The sequence below is a fragment of the Sinohyriopsis cumingii genome, unplaced genomic scaffold, assembly GCF_028554795.1.
Source record: "Sinohyriopsis cumingii isolate HCF-2022 unplaced genomic scaffold, ASM2855479v2 utg001392l, whole genome shotgun sequence".
Classification (NCBI taxonomy): Eukaryota; Metazoa; Mollusca; class Bivalvia; order Unionida; family Unionidae; genus Sinohyriopsis; species Sinohyriopsis cumingii.
In genome coordinates, this window is record NW_028315992.1 from 407,316 (window position 1) to 428,196 (window position 20,881).

The 20,881-nt window shown below is 34.2% G+C and overlaps 1 protein-coding gene across 1 annotated transcript in view; it reads right to left on the reverse strand.

The window, feature by feature from the left end:
• Positions 1-202: 202 nt before the first annotated feature.
• The window catches only part of LOC149772572 (uncharacterized), a 134,798-nt gene continuing 114,119 nt past the window's right edge, over positions 203-20,881 (reverse strand). The window contains exons 21-32 of the mRNA XM_089947629.1: positions 16,178-16,883; positions 14,448-14,665; positions 13,205-13,372; positions 12,211-12,484; positions 10,219-10,385; positions 9,633-9,754; positions 8,806-8,952; positions 8,029-8,198; positions 7,367-7,485; positions 6,207-6,281; positions 5,044-5,242; positions 203-4,147 (exon numbers count right to left, since the gene is read on the reverse strand). Coding sequence (XP_089803755.1) covers positions 2,313-4,147; positions 5,044-5,242; positions 6,207-6,281; positions 7,367-7,485; positions 8,029-8,198; positions 8,806-8,952; positions 9,633-9,754; positions 10,219-10,385; positions 12,211-12,484; positions 13,205-13,372; positions 14,448-14,665; positions 16,178-16,883 — 4,200 coding nt within the window. The 3' untranslated portion in view covers positions 203-2,312. The remainder of the gene's footprint in view (positions 4,148-5,043; positions 5,243-6,206; positions 6,282-7,366; positions 7,486-8,028; positions 8,199-8,805; positions 8,953-9,632; positions 9,755-10,218; positions 10,386-12,210; positions 12,485-13,204; positions 13,373-14,447; positions 14,666-16,177; positions 16,884-20,881) is intronic.

Sequence of the window (20,881 nt, forward strand, 5' to 3'; positions counted from 1 at the left end):
CCATAGTCCACTACAAATACTAATTATTTCATTCCATGCTATGCACATTATCATTTAAATTTAACACAAATCATGCTGTATGTTTAAGTTAGTGTATTTTGCAGGTCACTGATAGATCACAATGAAAAAGTTATTGGTGTATTTGCAACTAAGTGTCAGTGTATTATAGCATCTGTGATTCGATAATAAAAACACATAAACATAGAAACTTGGAATTTATTTTGTAAAATATTTATACATTATAATTATAATTATTGAAAAAGAATCAATCGAGATTCTGCAATGTTCTACAGTTCGTTCAAAAATATATTGGATATACGTCATAAAAAATGAAAGCCATGTTGAAAAGATAAGAGACAAAAACTGGTCCTATTTTCCCAGACATCACATATGACACACACACACACACACACACACACATATATATATATATATATATATATATATATATATATATATATATATATATATATATATATATATATATATATATATATATATATATATCTGTATATATTGAATACCGAGCTAGATTCGAACATCTGATCGTTATCCAGCTGAACCATATATATATATGGTTCAGCTGGATAACGATCAGATGTTCGAATCTAGCTCGGTATTCAATACCTTGGGTAGGACTATTCGGACTCATTCATTAATGTACGCTGGTCTACGTTCCCCGATGCACCATATATAAATTATATAATGACAATTTAATTTAAACTCTATTCAAGATTAATTGTGACACTATTCGGAACGGATAAAGGGACTGTTGTATGCAATATATATATAAAGGCTTTATCTTTGACTTCTGGATCGACTGAGACAGCTCGTTAGATTTGGCATAATAATTAGTGTCTGCCTGATGGCCTGTATATGATTAAGCTATTTTAGACTTGTTCCGACGTGGAACAGACCGCGTATCCAGATTCTTTGTAAATTTTGTACAAGCACCGCACGAGCGTTGATAGCCTCGGCTATTGCAATTCTATGAGACATCTGCATACTGTAAGAGGTTGTTATAACCTACCTTGAATTATCTTTTATAAAGACCTTAAAAATATGTGGTCCTGAACTCATTCTGAATTGTTAGAACATAATTTTGACGACACGACTAGATTGCATAGGTCAATGCAAAAGTTACAGGGCAAAGATATAGAGAGATAAGATAGAAAATAACAAAACAATAAAAATGCAAGAAAAATATATATAATGAAAAGTTTATACATGCGTTTAAACACGAGTTAGAGGGTGAAACACATTAAAGTATCTTGACTACTAGCTGCTAGAGAACAATAAAACAACAATATGTCAAAATGGGTATAATTGTGCGATTACATTCATAAAAATCAGTTGAGATCATTTAAGACTGAACATATTTTTAAAAAAAGCTCATACAGCTTAAAAGATTACTGAGACCAGGTAAACACATTGCCTATTTTCTTATTATTTATGAATTTCAGAAACAATTAGTATTTTGACAGGTCAAGTCTAGCCAACACTTCTTCCACATATGATTTGTTAGAATTTGTATGAAATTCATCATGATCAAAACAATGATAAGAAAATCCACAATATGGTTAACTTTTGTTCATGTAGACTCTTTTCGTACAAACATCTGATCAAATGTGTCTCAAATGGGGATATATTGAAAAATAGAATTTTAGATGCCTCATTTTCATCACGTTTAGGAGACTGCTTAGAGAAATAAACTCAAATTAGGAAGGTTACATGATTTAAACACACAACATGGTGTTCATAAAGTAAGTGAATTGCAGGAATCGACCTGTCTGTGACGGCATCAATACTGGAGTATCTAAACATTACATGATCAAGGAAAACATATTTTACTCTGTTCTTTAGGCATAATCTAAGAGAACGAATCTATATCGGAAACAAACAACAACGAACAGAGATAATATTAGGTCAAAAAGAGAAGGTTGACTGAATCAGGTCTCCTGTGATGAGATTGATGAGAAACAAATATCAATGTATAAAAAGGACTGTGCTATATATGATATTGGTATAAATAATAAATGCATATGGAATTCATTAAATGCAGTATTATAAGATGGCTACATGTTCCATAAATCTATTTGCAATTCGCAAAATATGTTCTTGATAATTAAATATTCCAATAAAGCATGTTCATTATAAAGGCTTTAGTACAACTGATGTGTCCCTGTTATTAATAGTATTACTAGTAGCTGTAGGAGTATGAGTAGTAGTAGTAGCAGCAGTGGTAGTAGCAGTGTTTCTATTTGCAATGGCACCACACTAATTATTAATAACTGAACCATACGGACATGAACTCAAACGACATATGCTTTTAACAATGATCTTTTCCTTAACGCATAAATTAAACCTAATATGGTTATCCCTAGTAATACAAGAACTGCTGCGGCAATAGCAGTGGGAATGACCCAAAAGGGTGTGCTTCCTGCTTGTTCCTCTTTGTTTGTTACATTTCTTGGCGTAGTTGACATTATGATATTTGTAGAGCTGACTAGAGTATGTGCAGATGATTTCTCAGTCACAACAACGGAACTGGAAGATGGCATTGTATCGGTTACAATCGAATCCGACTTGGTAAGAGTAGAAGCGGTATAGTTTGGATTGACATGCGTTGTAATCATTGTTCCATTTGTAATAGCATTAGTAAGCCTTGTGGAAGTTGCGTTAGTTGATGATGTTGAAGGTGACGTCATAGTATGTATTACCAAGGTAGTATTCAGTGGCGATAAGGTCATGTCTCCATCATTTACTTTTACCATCACGACCGAAAATGATGATTTGGATGGGATACCCGAGTCTTCGACGACAACCTCAAATGTGATAGTGCCTACAGAAGTAAATGTCTTCGCCACGGTTATTTCTCCGGTGCTCTTTTCCACAGAAAACTGTTCAGAACTTGCATTCTTGAATTTAAATGAATATGTGTCGTTATCTATGTCATAAGCTTTCAAGGTCAATACTGTGGTCCCCAGTACAGCGTTAATTGAAACTTCTGCCATATATTCGGAAGAACTGAATTTTGGGGCATACATGTTTCTTGGTCCGAATGTAAGGTTGTAGCTTATTGCGATCGCTTCGTTGCTATCTTGTGATATAAAGTCCAATAAATGAAAGAGGAACACATTCTTGATATGCGTGGTTTGCCATGCATTTTTCTCCACCCAAATTTCTCTTCCATCGGTTCTAACTACTTTTAACAAATATTCATCATTGGCCAGGTTTGGATTTGTGACTTTGTTTTCAGCTCTAGCGTAGAACCAAGAGGATGCATTTGTAACAACTGTAAGCTGCACGACTTTATATCTTTTCGAAGATGGCTGAGTGATTTTATCCAAAAGCTTGAATGTCGTTACATTACCTGCAAGTACTTGATGGACATCACTTCCATTAGCGCTGTTAAAAAGCCTATCTGGCATGTCATTTTCGTCAGCAACGTCATTCACAAGAAAGTCGTCTAGGCCGTCGTCTTTGGAAGAGAGGTCAATGCGAACTAAATATATGAGCTCATGGTATCCAAGTTCGTCAAGTAGGGATAGCTGTGGATCGCCAAGTGGATTTATGTTTTCAAACGTTGCACTGTAATTATAGAATGTACCTTTCAACGTTGAGGTTAGTAACCACCTTGCGGTTTTTGTTTCAAACGAATTAATATCGCCAAAATTAACTGTAAGGGAGGGTGCAAGAGGATTGTTTCCAAGTTGAGCTCCAATAATTTTAAATGTGATGAGAAGCCCCTTTTCATTTTCTATAATTTCAGGTTGAGCAGAAGATATTTTTAGAGCACGTGCAATTCCATATCCAGCATTCATTACCATTACAGCCAAAGTGAATGGTACAATAGGTTCAATAACGTTCTGAGTAAGAGGGTCATCGCCTCTCACGTACTTTTCGTGGAAGTAATGTACGACGAGACTTGGATTAGGTTTCACTGTTATCGTGTCAGGTAAAAGGGGCACGGAAAAATTGGACCCACCGACAGTATAGGACAAACGTCCACCGACGTCGTATAGAGTATCATCTTGCGGCGCAGCATTTGAATAAGGTATCATCAGCCATTCTGCAAATCCCGATATATCGATGCCTAACCGCCCAGTACCGTCAACTGCAGTTATACCATTCAACGTGGGTTTTCCTACAAACAAATGAAATAACAATAACTGCTCGAATTTAACGATGTAAATTTTATCTTGCAATGTGCTGACCTCCGCTAAATTTGAATCAATTAAACATGTAACATCGTCGTATTCCATGTTAATGCATTCCATGTTAATGTATCTACTTTATCTATAACAAAACCATGGTAAAAAGCACTGGACTATAATATGGGTGAAGATGTTTCATTGTGGTTCTCGAGAAAAGGTTGTTGACTGCGCAATATTTTCTACAGAACGTGTTTTTTGAAAGTAGTTTTAACATAAATCAATGCCCAATAGTTCGATGTACACAATCTGCTTCCAGTAGGAAAATATGAATACATCGTATCCATGCATTCAAAGAATGCTATCAAATGTAGTATTCCAAAAATATTATTGATATAGAACAGTTAGTAAACATCTTCAATCATTTACGGAAGTCTCAAGAAAGGAATACACTTCAAATCGTAGACAATTATGGCATAGCATGAAAATGTTGCATCTTAGTGAAGATAAATCGCTAATACACTTCTTATTCTAAAGCAAATATTCAATGCCTTTTATTTGTAAGCAATAGTCACAAGGACTACTGTATCTTAATTCACAAGAACAACAAAAATTCCTCATTTAGATCGGTTCATTAATTCAACCTATGGAATTTTATGTAACGTTTCCTTGCTCAATTTATGGTGATGAGCAGGCTATAGTTTAATCGCAGTGATGACGTCGTTTTACTGAGTAGTCTGATGTAAACACGCGTTAATCTGATGACACCAATATGTATTCATCAAGGAGCAATTTCCGAGGCAAAATGGTATTTCGTATTGGAAGGCCTTATAACATACGAAACATCAATGGGAGCAGTATGGGCGGTGTAAGAAGCACCCTTTCTTACCAATAGAAAACTTATTGTTTGCAGGTTCACCAATTCCATAAGTCTGTCTAATTTCTATTTCAACCTTGATATTTTCTAGAGGAGTCTTTTCACCATTCTCGATTTCAAGGCGCGCATTAAAAGCGTCTCGCGTGAAAACAAGCTCTTGGACGATCCGGACTCTAACTTTCGCACAGACTCCGTCATCTTTGGCACTACCCTGCAATAACGATTTAAATAGTCCTTTTAGGACGTGTGAATCAATACATGCAAAATACTATTACAGTAAGTTACGTTTCAGTAATATATTTGTAAAAGTCACTTCGACGGAACTTGGGTTTGCAGTAACATTATGCATAAATCCTGTGTCAATCTGAAACCACTTTATACTAGATAAACAAATTTCATCATCATTATTACATGACACAGACCATACGGATTAATGTGCTTGTCAAGCTCTAGTCAGCGACTGAACACTACTGAAGGCTCGTGGATCCAGTAACATTTGCATGAGTCTTAATGAATTCAAGAAAGGAAATGAACTACAAATATATCATTTTATATTTCTAGGAAACGTTGGATTCGAAATATTTGCCTTGCGTACGTGTCTCACTTAGGTTTAGGCTCGGATAGTAGCTCCTAGCACCGTAACGACCAATTCATATCCCGATATCAAAATTAAACAAGTTTTTGAATAATATTTTAATCATTTTAAAACTAATCTCTCTCTCTCTCTCTCTCTCTCTCTCTCTCTCTCTCTCTCTCTCTATATATATATATATATATATATATATATATGATATAGATATATCAGTTCAAGTTAATAAAGCTGAAATCGATGAAAGATAGTACATAAGGGATTATGAAAACTAAGATAATTTTTTCATCAAGACATATGGCTAATAATTAATGTAAACTGTATGACCATGACGAAACCACATGTATTGAACTGATTAACAATAAAACGAAATATCGTATCAAATGTGTTTCTTTGTTAGTAAGTATTGATTTTTATAAATTCATTACATGTAGTATCACGAATCAGAAATGGACAGGTATGCAAAGAGGAGTAAATTTGTACAGTGAAATTACTAAATGTTCCATGGACTACGTCATATGACTGGATGAAACCAGTGTCATTAAACAAGATAAGCGCCTGCTGCGTCAATATTATATGGTAGTACCTCGTTCAGCTTCTCAGCAGTCTTGTACGTATTTGCTGCATTGTCAAAATTGGCGAATATTGAACCAAAGCCTCTCTAAAAAAGAATGAAACCGTGCACATCACATTATGTTAGAAACTGGTATCTAGTTTGAAAATATCCTGGATGCAAAACAATATAATATTATTTTGAATGGTGAATTATGCAATTTTAATTAATTAGAACGGTAATCACACGATGTGCTATTAACTGTAAACGCATAATTAAATTGATTCACTTTGAAAACACCGTTAATCTGTTCTTTGCATGAAAGAGTCGAATAACTTCGTTTCCAATTGCCTTCAAAAACGAATATAATTTTTTTTAATGTAGCGATCTGTTACTTCTGCCCTAAACTAGGTTCATCGCTATTGTTCATAGGTAATTAGTTCTGATACTTTATAACCAGCTGTAAACAGACAGATCATTTCTACCTTTCTACATCCAGATATTGGAAAAATAAATATCTTAATAATGAAAAGCCATTTACGGCTAGAGAGATGAATCGTCAGAAGCTCTTAAAGACAGAAAAAAGAAAGCAGTTACAGCTGAACAGTAGTTTTCGTGGATTTTGATACTTTGTATTTCGGTTGCAATTAGTAAGATGTGACCAACCCAATGCGAACACTCCCGTCAAGCTCGGACAAAAAGAGATACGAAAATATTTCCATTTGGCACGGACAAAGCACGACAAAAAATCCCAAGTTATTGTGAAAAATGAAAAGATGAAAACAAAAGGAAAATAACAAATTAACAATAATAAACTATATGAAGAATGAGAATAAGACATATGCAGGCTTCGAACAAGATCCGATGCAATTTCGTAGCATGATGACACTGTACCCTTAGAATGGCTTAACGATATACGTCATTACAAAGACTTCGGGCTACATACGTTGCGATCTATTTCGTTGCTTTAGTTCTCGCTTCTAGTCTTTGCATTTAAGAAATAGTTTTTACAGCTTTACATCAAAATAGGCTGAATTCTGCGGCCTCTAAAGAACCTACCCTACTGTACCTTTCGATGCGCAATAATGAAGCCGCACCAGTTGTATATTCTTTAGCAATAAAATTTAAGTCATTAGAAAAAATGAAAGGAATAATATATGTGAAATACGTAAATATGAATTTGTATATGTGACCTGCTTTGCAGTATTAACATCATTCAGATATTGCTTAATTCTAGGTGAAAGGTTATTTAATGGTATCACTAGACTGATATCCGTAATTTCCGGGAGTGTTCCATTTTCCCAGGCGGCCGCTGAAAGAAAAAGAAAGACATATCAGAAACACACAGATGCTTGTTAATCGTATTTGTGTCCATTGATTAATTTCAATAGAATTTATTTTTTAAGATCTTACATAACCAATGTAACATTTCTGGTGCATGTAAATCGTGTATTTTAGCAATTATTGTTACCGTTAGAAATATCACATGATTAGGACGTTTTGAAGGATGATACGTTAAATATATCATTTCCTTTATTTCAAAATAGAAAAGGTGAGTACTGGGGAAGAAAGAACAATAAAGATAATTACATTTTAACAGGAAATTGTATATGAAGGATACCAATGAAAACCATTTTGTTACGAGGTTACTAAAGGCCGCATACATCTAGGATCAATAAATTTAGAATAATCCTGCAAATATAACCTAAACAGTCTCTGAAGTTTATTTGTTTAAATCTACGAACGAACATATTCTTATTATAAAGACAGACTTTGAAGTATGTCCAGGCGAAAGATAATTTATGTTCTGTACATTATTAATCACTAATTCGTGTATTAATTGTTTCAGTTTTACCTGTGTTATTCCAGCGAATAAGAAACCTGTTTAAAACTGTTTTCGATTCTTGGTTTCCCACAGTTCCAAGTACTCTGCTTCTTTCTTCTGTAGTTAGTAAGGTTCCCGCAGGACTATTGTCAGATACAACCATTTTGAAGGAGTCAAACCAGGTTCTATTCAAATTGTACCTGTAAAAATATAGTTCTGCTTTTTTCGAACTATGAAACCTTAATAACTGTGGACGGGGAGAAATTAGCTTCTATTTAGTATATGCAAATGATGTGGAATGATTCAACACAATCGTCAGGAAGTGTCATTGTCGTCAGTATACTATGAATATCCAACTGAAACGACGTGTAGGAGATAATGAAAGAAATCAAGAGGATTAAAATTGCTGAGACATGGTCCCTGACTTACGCGAGCAAAGACTGAGAAGATTGAGCTAATCGAAACAATGACTTGGTTAAGTTGGTTAAGATTGATTAGTAGAGGTGAAACTGTCGGAAATGCTAATCTTCCGAGTTTGAAAGAGACCATGCATTCGTTAATGGAATACGAATGTCCAAATTCATTGCCTTAACACTGACATAAATGAAACTGAAAAAAAAAACAGAAAAAAACGGAAGGAGAAACGAAAATACAAGGGTATAAATATATGCTGCTACCATATTCGCTTCGAGGTACACCATGGACAATGTATATAACATAAGTAAGATGAAAAGGACTCATGTATGCATTAAACCAATAAATGGAGTAATTTGAGCAAACATGATAACAAAGATGATAAACATATACATAGCGTCATCTCCATAGATGTCTGCCATCATTTTCAAGAAGTTGTCTACTGGTTTAGTGGCTTGTATCATGGTTTCAACAACTTCAGAACTGACGTCACGTCGTCGTCTCGCACTACCACATTTCTCAATGACATCCATCACACATCTAGAACCAAAAGGAAAGTACGTATTGACATACTTATACGAGATGACTTTCAAATACCATTAGCAAAAGGTAGAGAACGTTAACCTTATCGATCTCAGCTTGTTTTTATACATATACAAAAGAAAGGACAGATTCCATTTAAAACAATACCCCGAGTACTCTGGTGAATATATTTATTGTAGTACGTGCGAAATATGTTATATTAATTAGACGATTACTCATTATAATTATACACTGGTTAGTAAACTCAAATTTGTTAGTGTTATTTTCGTGATGAAATGGTAATGGTTCATATTCATGCATTATTAGAAAAGAGGCAAGAAGTAAAATTGATTTGCTCGATATTAAGAATTAAATACAGTAATGCAACATATGAAGAGCATTGATAATGCTCGACGTTTCTGGTATGCAAGCTATTTGATCTGTGCAATAGTGGTAGTGACTGGGATAGGTAAACAAACAAGGAAAATACATTCCTCCTCTTCTGGTCATTCATTTGAAAAGTAATGCCGGGTAAATAACACAGTAAATTTTGTCCTTAGTTAGATGCAACCAATTTCGTTTGGCAAGTTCATATCATAACGGAAAAAATATACTGAACTTATTTCGTAACATTTACGCAGCAGATCCAGAATCCATACCACTTTGTGATTATTATGCAATGTACGACTGTATCCTACCTGACTGTTGTGTAAAGCAACGCATATGGGCCGTGAACAACACCGAACACACAGGCGAATGCGGTATCGGCTAATCCCAGAACAGCACTCAGGGTTCCAAGAATGGCATCCCCGCCACTTCTCTGGGTTAAAAAAGGGATGTCACAAGTTTATTAACTTATACTCTTCATAACGAGAAATAGGCGTATTTTGATTTGATATATCACTAAAGATGAAACAAAGAAATTTTCTCGAAATTAGCAACCTTCGTTAAAATTATTGTTAAAACAAATTTACATTGTAAAGATCCAACGTAACAATACTATTATAGTTAAAGAAGCAATCAAAACAAGATAATACATTAAATAGATGTTTAATAATGTTTATCAAAGCGTGTCAAAAAACAGTTATTACGAATGTTAACGACTATATGCTATTATTTGAAACACATGCAACTAATCGGCATTCAAAACCCTCTCTCATTATGAACTCTGATAAATCACATCGAAAAGCACAAACAGAAAAATCAATAACTTTCACGTTTAAACTAGTGTTTTTCCATGACAAAGATGACGGCTATAATGACTTTAAGAAGAACAAGACTCACTGCATATGCAGTCCCCAAGTCAGCCACAGCATAAGCACATCCTACAATCGGATGATAAGCTAGAGCGCATGATTTGATTAATGTTTTTGCACAATCACATGACAATAGCGTCACGGGATTATAGGAAACCGATGATCCGGAACCACTAGAGCCACCGCCGCCACCGTCTGCAAATATTTATATGAGACAAACATTATTTAACATCTCAGTAGAAAATGGTTTATAAAGTTTCTAAGTTCGGTATGTTTTACGCATTTGTGTTTGGTGATTTATGTTTTTGAAAATATTAAAGAATTATTGACTCAAGATTAGTATCTGTATAAGAAATGTGTATAGTATATTGATTATATTTTCATAAGGACATATTCAAATGATAATAATACTGCCACAATGACCATGTTATTTTCATCGCCACAGTGAACGATCTCTCTTTCGGAACTACTTTCTTTTCCCTTTATGAGATAAATGTGCCCTTTTCGTGTTATACGAACTCATATTTCCATCTTTTTATTTTTTACATGCATCATGGACACTCACAGTGACTACACGTACATGACCTGTTGATTTACGAAGAATTACCGTATACTGGCACACCGTATTTGTTATATACCAATCAAGGAGTCATACATAAAAGAATACCAATTAGCTGTAAATGAATGTTGCAGTAATAGTTTATTTTGTCGTTTCTCTTCTTCCTGCTATTATGAACTATCGTAAGTGACGCTAATTTCGCAATGCAGCATACTACATCCTAAATCGATATTCACGTATTCTTGCGAGACATGATTGTGTCTCTGTACTGAGGACCAACTTTTGTATGAAATGAGTACGATGTACCTAATAACACATCTCACCATCGTGCGCAGCAGAAAACGTACAATTAACCGTTTCATACATACAATATATACAGTCTTTATGCGTCCATACACTTATCTATTCAGTTATTATTTGAAGAGGCTGTGCAGACACACTTGAACATTGTATACATATAATACGCTACGATAAACATTTCTAGGAGAAAAAAACTAGTAATTCTATATAGCGATGAGGTGTTCTATGTAGCAGTTGTTACATGCACCATAGTCGTCTTTAAAATGATCGTTAAATCAGGCATTGATTAGTATTGATAGCAAACAGAAATGAAGTGACAATCGAAAATTGGGTGCATCCTCTGCTACCTACCTAGACTGAAAGCTTGCCAAGGCCAAGCACAAATTACTTTTCAAATTTACAAATAAAGAAAACGAAGAACCATTTCATTAATAGTAAATTAACTAATCATTATACTATTTTGTGTAAAAATGTTACGCTCTGAAGTCTATCAAATACAACCGCTCTTTTATGTTACTGCTTACTCCAAAACGGCGTCGTAAAAATCCTTGCATAAAATGTATTAAAGAAATAAAAATGTATTATTTACGTACGGAACATAGTCCATATTTTGACAAAATACACATATTGAAGCATGGCATGTACACGATAATCTCGTCAAACATCGCCCTCCCCAAACAATTTGTAAATGTATTTTCAGCGATGTAGCAATGCAGCTTTTAATAAAGTTGGATAAAAACTAAGTAACCCAATGGAAATCGGATTTTTTGTGCCTTTATACATGTGTAATAAAAAGCGACTTAAGGCCGATGTACGAAAATATTTCAATCGTGAAGTGGAAACATTTTATATTGTGGCTGGTGGTTTACCCACCCATGATATTGCAATGTTTGCACTTTATTCTTCAAGCATTTCCGTCCTTCTACTCAAAAATGCAAATAAGTTCTACGCATGATTACAATGTCGATGTAAACATCCCCGGATGAATATAAGGCATATCCAAACATCGAGGGGGGTATTACATGAAATATAAATTGAATTTGTTTTCTTAAACATAAAATATTTAAAATTATTTAAATAATGGAAGGTTCTTTCTATATGTTTATGCTGTATTTGATTGTATACAAAATATGTTAAAATAGTTTTAGTGGCATTACTCACAAGAAACACCTCCTCCTCCACCACCACCTCCACCACCTCCACCACCACTTCCACCACCGAATCCACATGGCAATGGCGGACGCCCAGGGTATTCTCTTGTTAGTGTGACGTCAAGATTTCGTGTCTGCAATCCGGCACAGTCATAGTCATATAGAAGCAAGAGTCCACAAAATGCCGCAGCAGCTACATTGCGCTTTGTTTTACTTTTTAATGTGACTTTCACAGGAACGATTAAAGTTGTATTTGCTTCTATGCTGCCTATTGACTCTATCGTCTTGAAATTGAAAACAAAATCTATGGATTAATCTTGTCACCACTTAGTATTTGCAATTTCATCCTTTTTGCTTGTCGATCTTGTTCAGGTGAGGTCTGAATATAGTTATTCATTGAAAGCATGAGTGTTTTACATAAGTGATTTCATTATTTGCTTTTCCTTCCATAGTTTTTGATGTTACAAGACATGCGAAATATCAAATATTGTTGTAGACGATATACCAGTAACTCATCAGACAAAACTCGATCAAGCTCGGAAAGGACTTTATTTATTTTGAAGTAGTGTTATGGATATATGAAAAAATGAAAGAGTCCTTATAAGCTCTCTTGTCTTTGGCATATAAGGAATATGATTGTTTCTCGCACTTCGGCTTATATACAGGAATAGAATATTTAAGGTTTGATATCGCTCGGAGGTCATTAAAGAGTACCCATAAATTTCAAATCGCATCAGCATCATTATGCCCTGAACGTAAACGTATTATTGCATAAACATACACATATGATCTATATTTATGTTATTCATAAATTCATAGTGCATCGTTCCGAGCAGTCAATATCCAGAATTTGGTAAGATAGTGGCTGAATACTGACCTTAGTGTTGTTAGAGCAGTAAAATAGGACGTCCATATTCGAACATCCTATGATGTCATAAGAGACAGGAAAGAAGCAATAAATATAGGTATGAACAAACACGTACACACAGGTACACTGTACTTACTGATTTAAAATTCAAGTACGGGTGACTGGTGGGCAGGGAAAAACGTAGATTATCTGCTCGAATAAGTCCATGATTTGTAATTGTAAATTCAATAATATCTGTTTCGCCTAGTTCATAGGGAATGGTATTGACCTTTGCTGGTTCTATCGTCACTACTGGCATAGGAACCTGCAATTAGAACGAAATCCCATCAGATCTGTTTCTGGTATGTAACGGACCATTGCTTGCTTGTAGACAATGAAAGCCCGTCATATTATATTAGGAGATACGTTTACTTTATTTCCTGTGTCATAATTAAAATGAAAAAATAAAATAACAAAGACAGTCTAAGTATGTTTATACTCTTGAGCAAAAGACCACATTGTATAATAATCTAGAAAGCAAATAAGAAATTTGACTAACTAGTTATTGCCGAAACAAATCAAGAGATTATCTTAGCATACAGTTTATACGTTCTGTTACATGCGGAAGAAACCGATAAAAAGATCTAACGAGCAGAAAGCACCACAATAAGTAGAGGAGATGGATTTAGAAGGATAAAAAGTATGCAAATGTTTTGTTTTTCAACTTCTATTTCTATAGTTTCAGAAATCACACGAAGAAAATAAATATATTTTGCACACAGAATAGATTGTTACAAATGTTGCTAAACAACGGCCAACCTCCAACAGTCTTAAAAGCTTGTAAATGTATCCATCAAGACCGCATAATTAAATATTTAATGTTGAAGTTTACTGCCCATCATTCAGATACAAATACGTTTATCTGAGGAAACATGCGATGCAGTTAAAAATATACCACTCGCCTCTTTCGAGGAATAAGTTGAAAAAGTATCCTTTTAAGCACCATGACGTCTATACCAGTTTTTAAATATACATTTACAAATATGCTTGGTCTTGCAGGCCTTGAATAAGAATGATGTTAAGAATCATTCAGTGATTTGGTGGAGATATCTAAATATGTTAAATATACATTTTTATTACGGTACCTACTCGTATTATTCACATAAACCTCGAATATTTTTCTAACGTTATTATATTCCATTTTGAAAACGAAGGACGTGATCTGCAAAAATTGGGATAGCGTTCTTCACAGTTCTTCAACACCTAACAATTTTGTCATGATTGTCTCCTAACCATGATGTCGCAAAGATTGCACTCGTTCAGAAACTCAGGTATCATTTACATCAAAATTCAAAACACGTGTGTCTTACTCTCATACCATTTAGCTAGATAGTACTTACAAATGTTTCAAATGTAGATTCCAATTTAATGATGTAAATATCCTGAACAGTAGTCGGGGTCACGGTCCAGGTATATTTTACCGCTACTCTCTGTAAGAATATATCCATCTGGTTATTCTCGGGTTTTGCCAATATGACTGCACTGTATTTCGAATGGCCATCAGCTCCTGCAAAGACCGTGTACTGGTCCTCGTAGATGTTTTCAAATGTCACGCGACCTGTAAGTCGTTGGTAAAGATAATATGTTCTGTAGATTGGATAACCTACGAATTAAGCTAACGTTTTGAAAGATATTTATCGTTTTGAAGAGTTGCTTTTTCTTAACGGAATCCATGATCTTTGACATAGAGGTTAAGACAAGAAAGAAACTTATGCCAATACGCTTTATTAGAAATCAAACTAATATTATATGAAATACCGTTTGTAATATAAAAATAATAGATAACTAGTGAGAAAACATTGGAAATGCAAATGATGTTAATAAATTATCCATTATATCATATGTTTCTGTAACATAAGATTATACTATTTTTGTTTAAATTTTATTGTGACAAATATTTACTGAAAAATTGCGCTTCTTATCTAGTTTCTACTGATTTGCCATATTTTTCACTTTAGCACTGCATTTAACAATGCGTATATTTGTTCGGTATCTTAAAGATAATAAGAATTATGTTCATTTGCTCAGCTGTTTGTATTTATGTCACGTCCTTATCACATCATCAACTGCAGTTTGCTGAGTGGAAATTCTACAAGTTGTTGGGCTTTTTATTAGTTGTAGAGGTCGATTAGCTTAGCACGTTGCAGTACATATATTTCTGTAGCGTTTTCAATTAAAGGACATGTTATTGTTGTTATTGTTGGGTTTAACGCCATTTTTCAGCACACGATAGGCTATGTATGGCGGCCAGTATTAATGGTGGAGGAAGAACCCAGGAAAACCTGGGAAGAACCACCGACCCACGAGAAGCTACTGGCAAGCTTTCTCACATACCCACATTGGCCGAATCCTGGACTCGAACCCACGCAGACAGAGGTGAAATGGCAGTGATCCGTAACGGAGAGCGCTTTAGACCACTCGGCCACTCGGGGCCCCCAATTAAAGGACATACTAATTATTACGTTTGTAGGGTAAATCTAACAAGTTATTTAAACAGTTATACAGTTCTTGGAATGCGATAAGTATTTGTGATCCCATGAATTATTTGCTTCTTTCGCTAATTTACAGCAATGTTTGATTCTCATTCGCCTGGCAATGTAAATATAAGATTATTTAAAATAATAACTTGTTCTGGATAGTCCAGACCTTCGGAAAGATATTTAGATTATTAAATGAAATCACCAACGTCAGAATCAACACCTAAAAGGAAATATCTAATACAAAACGTCAGGTAAGAAAGAAACTCTCCCACTGTTTCTGATAATGCAGTGTGTAATATCCAATCAAGAATGCACATTCATATCCATATACACACATGTATATATGTGCCTTTTATGGACGATTCAATCATGATAACTAAAGCTGGATGTTGGATGAAAAAGTAAGATCTACAACTATATAATCATAATTATTAAATTAAAATAATAGACAGAGTTATTACTAGTGAACTGAAGTTAAAATATTAAAGACGTGTGATCAAGAGTGCATAATATTTAAGAAAGTATTTTGTTTTGCGAATAGAAATGATCAGATGTACTAACAGCAATACACATATTAATGACCATCATACCTGTTTCATTGGTAGTGAAACGCTTTTCCGAGTATTGTCTTTGTGGATTGCTTAGTCGTACTTCTGCTCCACTGACAAGAGGTGCCCCTGACGCGAAATATGTGTACTCGTCCTTGACAGTGAAGGTCAAGTTGAGTCGCCGAATAGATGTAATAAAGAACCTGTAGCCAAACGTGGCAGAAGCTAGATCTGAATTTACAGCTATTGTTCCGCTCATTTCCCCCAACCCTGCGTCTGGTGGTATCGTTACGGCAATCAACATTGTTGCAACTTCTCCAGGAGCTATATTTATATTTTCTGAAGTTGTGGATGAATTGTCTTTAACGTTAGAAAATGACACAAGAGAAAGGCGCCGATCATTTGGAAGGTCTGGAACAATAGTTTTGGCTGCGACTTCTCCCTGGTTACTCAACTTTACCTCAACTATAGTCTGTGTCCCTCGAATAATATTTTCTGATATTGAATTTGGGTTGAAAATAAGTAATGGTCTTCTAATTGTTAAACGAATGTAAACTTGTAGTCTGGCTGTTGTACCCTCATCAGAAGCGAATATTACGTATATCGTCCCAGACAAAGGTTTGGCTCCAGTCACCACTAAATCAAATGCTATTTCTTGTGGATTATTAAGAGTTGCCAGGAATGGATCAGAAGACCTATTGGAATTGGAACCTAATACTCTTACAAATGCACCACTTAATCCATCAATCTGAAAAATATCAAGTATTACATGTATAAAGGATTCATAATGGTAAACATTATTTTTGAAAATACCTTTATTGACAGAAAGATGCGGAGAGATTGGATCACTCTAGGTTTAAAATTCGACACTACTGAAGAATATAATGCAATATTATAGGAGCAACAGAAGTCAGTGGTTTTTTATTACTGAGATATACCTTTATGTCCAAAACCATATCTTTCATTCGAAAATGTTTTCTAAATAGAACTAAACAAATAGTATCTTATAAATATAAAAGCTGAGTTACTATCTATACATGTCTTATGAAATTCGTCCTTCAATATATAATGATATCAGAAATTCTTCCTTCCATATGTAATATTTTTTGAGATTATTTATAAGTCCTCGTGTTCATCAGTTTTAGTGAAAAGGCAGATCTATGATTAGTCATCGTGTAGTACTTTTCTAAACTAACATGTCTGCATGGTAATTATCTTTGTAATACAAAAAAATAATAGTAATAATAATTAGTACTTTACTTCGGAAGTCAAGTATTTGGCCTAGGGTTGCAATTTCTTAGGAAAAGAATAATTGAATTGTAGGGTTACATCATCATTAAACTCTCGTTTGGTCATAAATGCCATATATGTAAATAATGTTGTATAAATGGATTCTATATTGTTCTCGCTAATGAAAACCTTTACATAACATTTATCAGCTGTTATATGTACTTATTTTGCTTAAATATTACGAAAATATACATTGTCCATTTCCAAATGTACTTTGAGACGTTCTATTATTGCCTCGTAGCCTCAACATATCAGATGAACGTAGGTATTACGTGTAGGCACACTGTACATACAAGAGTCAATGTACTTAACACGTAATTGAAATGAGCAGTACATACCTCTATAAAATAGACTCATTTCTTACGTCATCAATGAAACGTTGGCACAGACAATGGCTATATTGAATAAGTTTGTATTTACCTCATAGCTCTCAAACTGATTAACCTTTAACGTATTCTACATATTATATTATCATGTTATTGATTCACTATGGAACCAATGAACTTAACATTTCTTGAGTTTCCTCTTTACTTAAGATGGTGTCATTGTTTATAAGAAAATCAGCGAAAACTATCTGAACAATTTCAGTTGAACGGATACTAAAGTAGCGCCAACATGTGTACAAAATTAGATTATTTCTGATTTTGATTTTCTACAAATCGCTATCCTTGTTAAAGAGAATGATCAATTTGCCCTTAATAAAAAATGTGATCTTGAGATATGATTGAAATAATTTATTACAGCTAACATTTTTCATTGCGATATAATAGTATGTGTCCCACATTTGTATCCAAGGGAGCGCGGTTAATGATGAGAATGTATTTAAGTAATTGAACACGACTTGATATTTCTTAGATTTAGATATCAATATTATGCAATAGACGTTGGTGATTTTAAATATATATCAAAACTGTGGCTGATCACATTGAACACAACAGTGCATTTGTTATCATAGAAGAACCAGTAGTCTTATAAAACTAGAGTGAATTGTGTGATCATTTACACTGACCCAAAGGATATTAATAGTCATAGAATTACATTTATTATCCGAAAAACATCTGCCGGTCTATAGACTAATAAGGGTAGATGTTGAAGTTAGTTGTCTACAAATATTTGCAAATATGATGTTTACTCTGCGATTGAATAGTTTCGCGCAGAGGACGAACTATACATTTTGCACATACCTGATACTATAGAACCGTAAGACAGCTAAGTAAATAAAGTCAGATATTTACTGACGTTACTCCACACTGAGTAAGCAAGAATATGCATGAGGAATTGGCTGGTTTAAGAATTATGCAGACAAATATAAGGACAATTTAGAAATATAATCACACAAACATTTTGCACACAATTATCTGCGTTAATAAGGAACTGTGAAATGACAATTTAAAAATTGTTCAAAACGCACTGGGGATAAAAGCATCTATACTAATACTACTACCATTGGCCTGTATTTCCCCAAACAATCTCAAGTTTAAACAACATAATTTTACTTCCTGCAATAAGATAGGTTCAAATGTATATATGATTACAGCTAATCCAATTGAATAGCTTTGTTTCTGACCCTAAACTTCGGACACAATGATGAAACTATACCAAGCTGAAAATGGGGAGTGATAGAGACACACATATTATATTGACCTTCAACCGGATAAGCACTGTTTATGAAGTGTATTGAATCATCTATTATTATATGCTCATTTTTTCCCCGTTAACTTTACATTGTCGGAATCGTTCAGAATTCCCCGATACTGAACGCGCGCAAATCCGAATTACATGAGCCATGTCATAGGTTTTCAATCTGGATTACACATTTCGAAAGTGTGCTGTAATTTCGATGATAGGTGCAATTGCATCCTCCTTACTGCACTCAAAATGAAAAACACATTAAATTCCAAAGCGTCTTTTTGAAAATTGCAATTGAAAGACTTCATAGTTTCCCACGTTATGATTTCAAACATTCAATGACAGAAACAGAAACACATTTGCAGACGTAAACACGCTTCTTCCGCGCCACTTCAATCCGATGTATTTCATGTATAATTTGCACAGATGAATCCAGTCCAAAATCACAAATCTTCGTGGAATCGAAACAAAATACCAAATTGTTTTTTACTTTAGATCAAATGGAAAAGTCGTTGCAATACACATTCATTCACAACATGACTGCAAATTTCAACTTTAACTAGACATGCCCATTTTCTTTCGAAAGTTATGTCGAGCGCGTGACTAAGTTCAAATTTATCTGGGCGGAGTTATGTGCGCATTAATAATGATGTCATTTTGTAATGTCAAATCTGCGCTTGTGTATTTATTTTGGAATACGGCATTCATTCATTTACGTTGTTTCTTGTAGTGTATTTTGTTTATGTAATTAAATCTTAGGTAGAATAAAAAAATGAGCATATAATAAAAAGGTTATTGCATTAGTATGGGAAAATATGAACTCGTTTTGTCGGAAAGATAAACTGCACTCACAAGTTCGTGCAGCATTCATTCCAAAAACTCGTTCCTATTTTCCCATAGAAATGCAGTAACCTATAGATATATATCATAATTTATATGGATTGTTGGGGAACAAAGTTTTCAAATAAACCTTTTCATATAAATATTGGCTAGCTGCTTGTTCCAACAATTATTGATATGTACTATCAACTATGATTTACAGTTAATTTGTCACAAACATCTGAACTTAGCATGGAACTGACCACCTAAATCTTTCAAATTTACATTTACTTTGAAACACTGGCCTAGTTCATTTTGTCACGTGTGCACTTTGATGTGAGCATCATCACCAACTGCAGCTGTAAGATACGAGTCACACGTTATTGCCTATGTGGGAAAATATGGATTGCGTTTGTTTCCTTTCTGTTATAGTAGTTCATGCAAACAATTGTAGTTTATTTTATCTTGTAGAATGGCTGATTAAACAACAATCCGTTTAAATATTGCTGATATAACTCAATATCATGCATTACTGTCAATACGAAATTACGTGCAATTGAACTTGTATACATTAAAGTTGTGTCAATTACAGATTTTAAAATGTGCTTACCGATTTACACAATAAGACTAGTTTGGTCCATTTTTGCAGTACCATTACATTACTGTTAAAATATATACTGCAAAGAACTCGTATCATTGAACGTATGTAGATCTAAACGGCATATACTATCTCACAAAGAGACAAAGACTTTCATATTCAATAATGTTAGCTAAATTGTATACAGAAATATTAAACTTTCTAATGACAAATGAAAGTTGTTGCAAATCATTAGCAGAAAGATATACGCTGTATTACATTTTAAAATCTTAAGTCAGTGTTCTTAATGTATAAACGTGGTTTTAGGCATCGGTGTATAATATGATTTAGTTTGGGCTGCTGCTTTACGACACAGCCTTGCAAACACGATAGCTAACCCAGGCTGGTTCTGTGGCAGTCCGGAGTCTGTC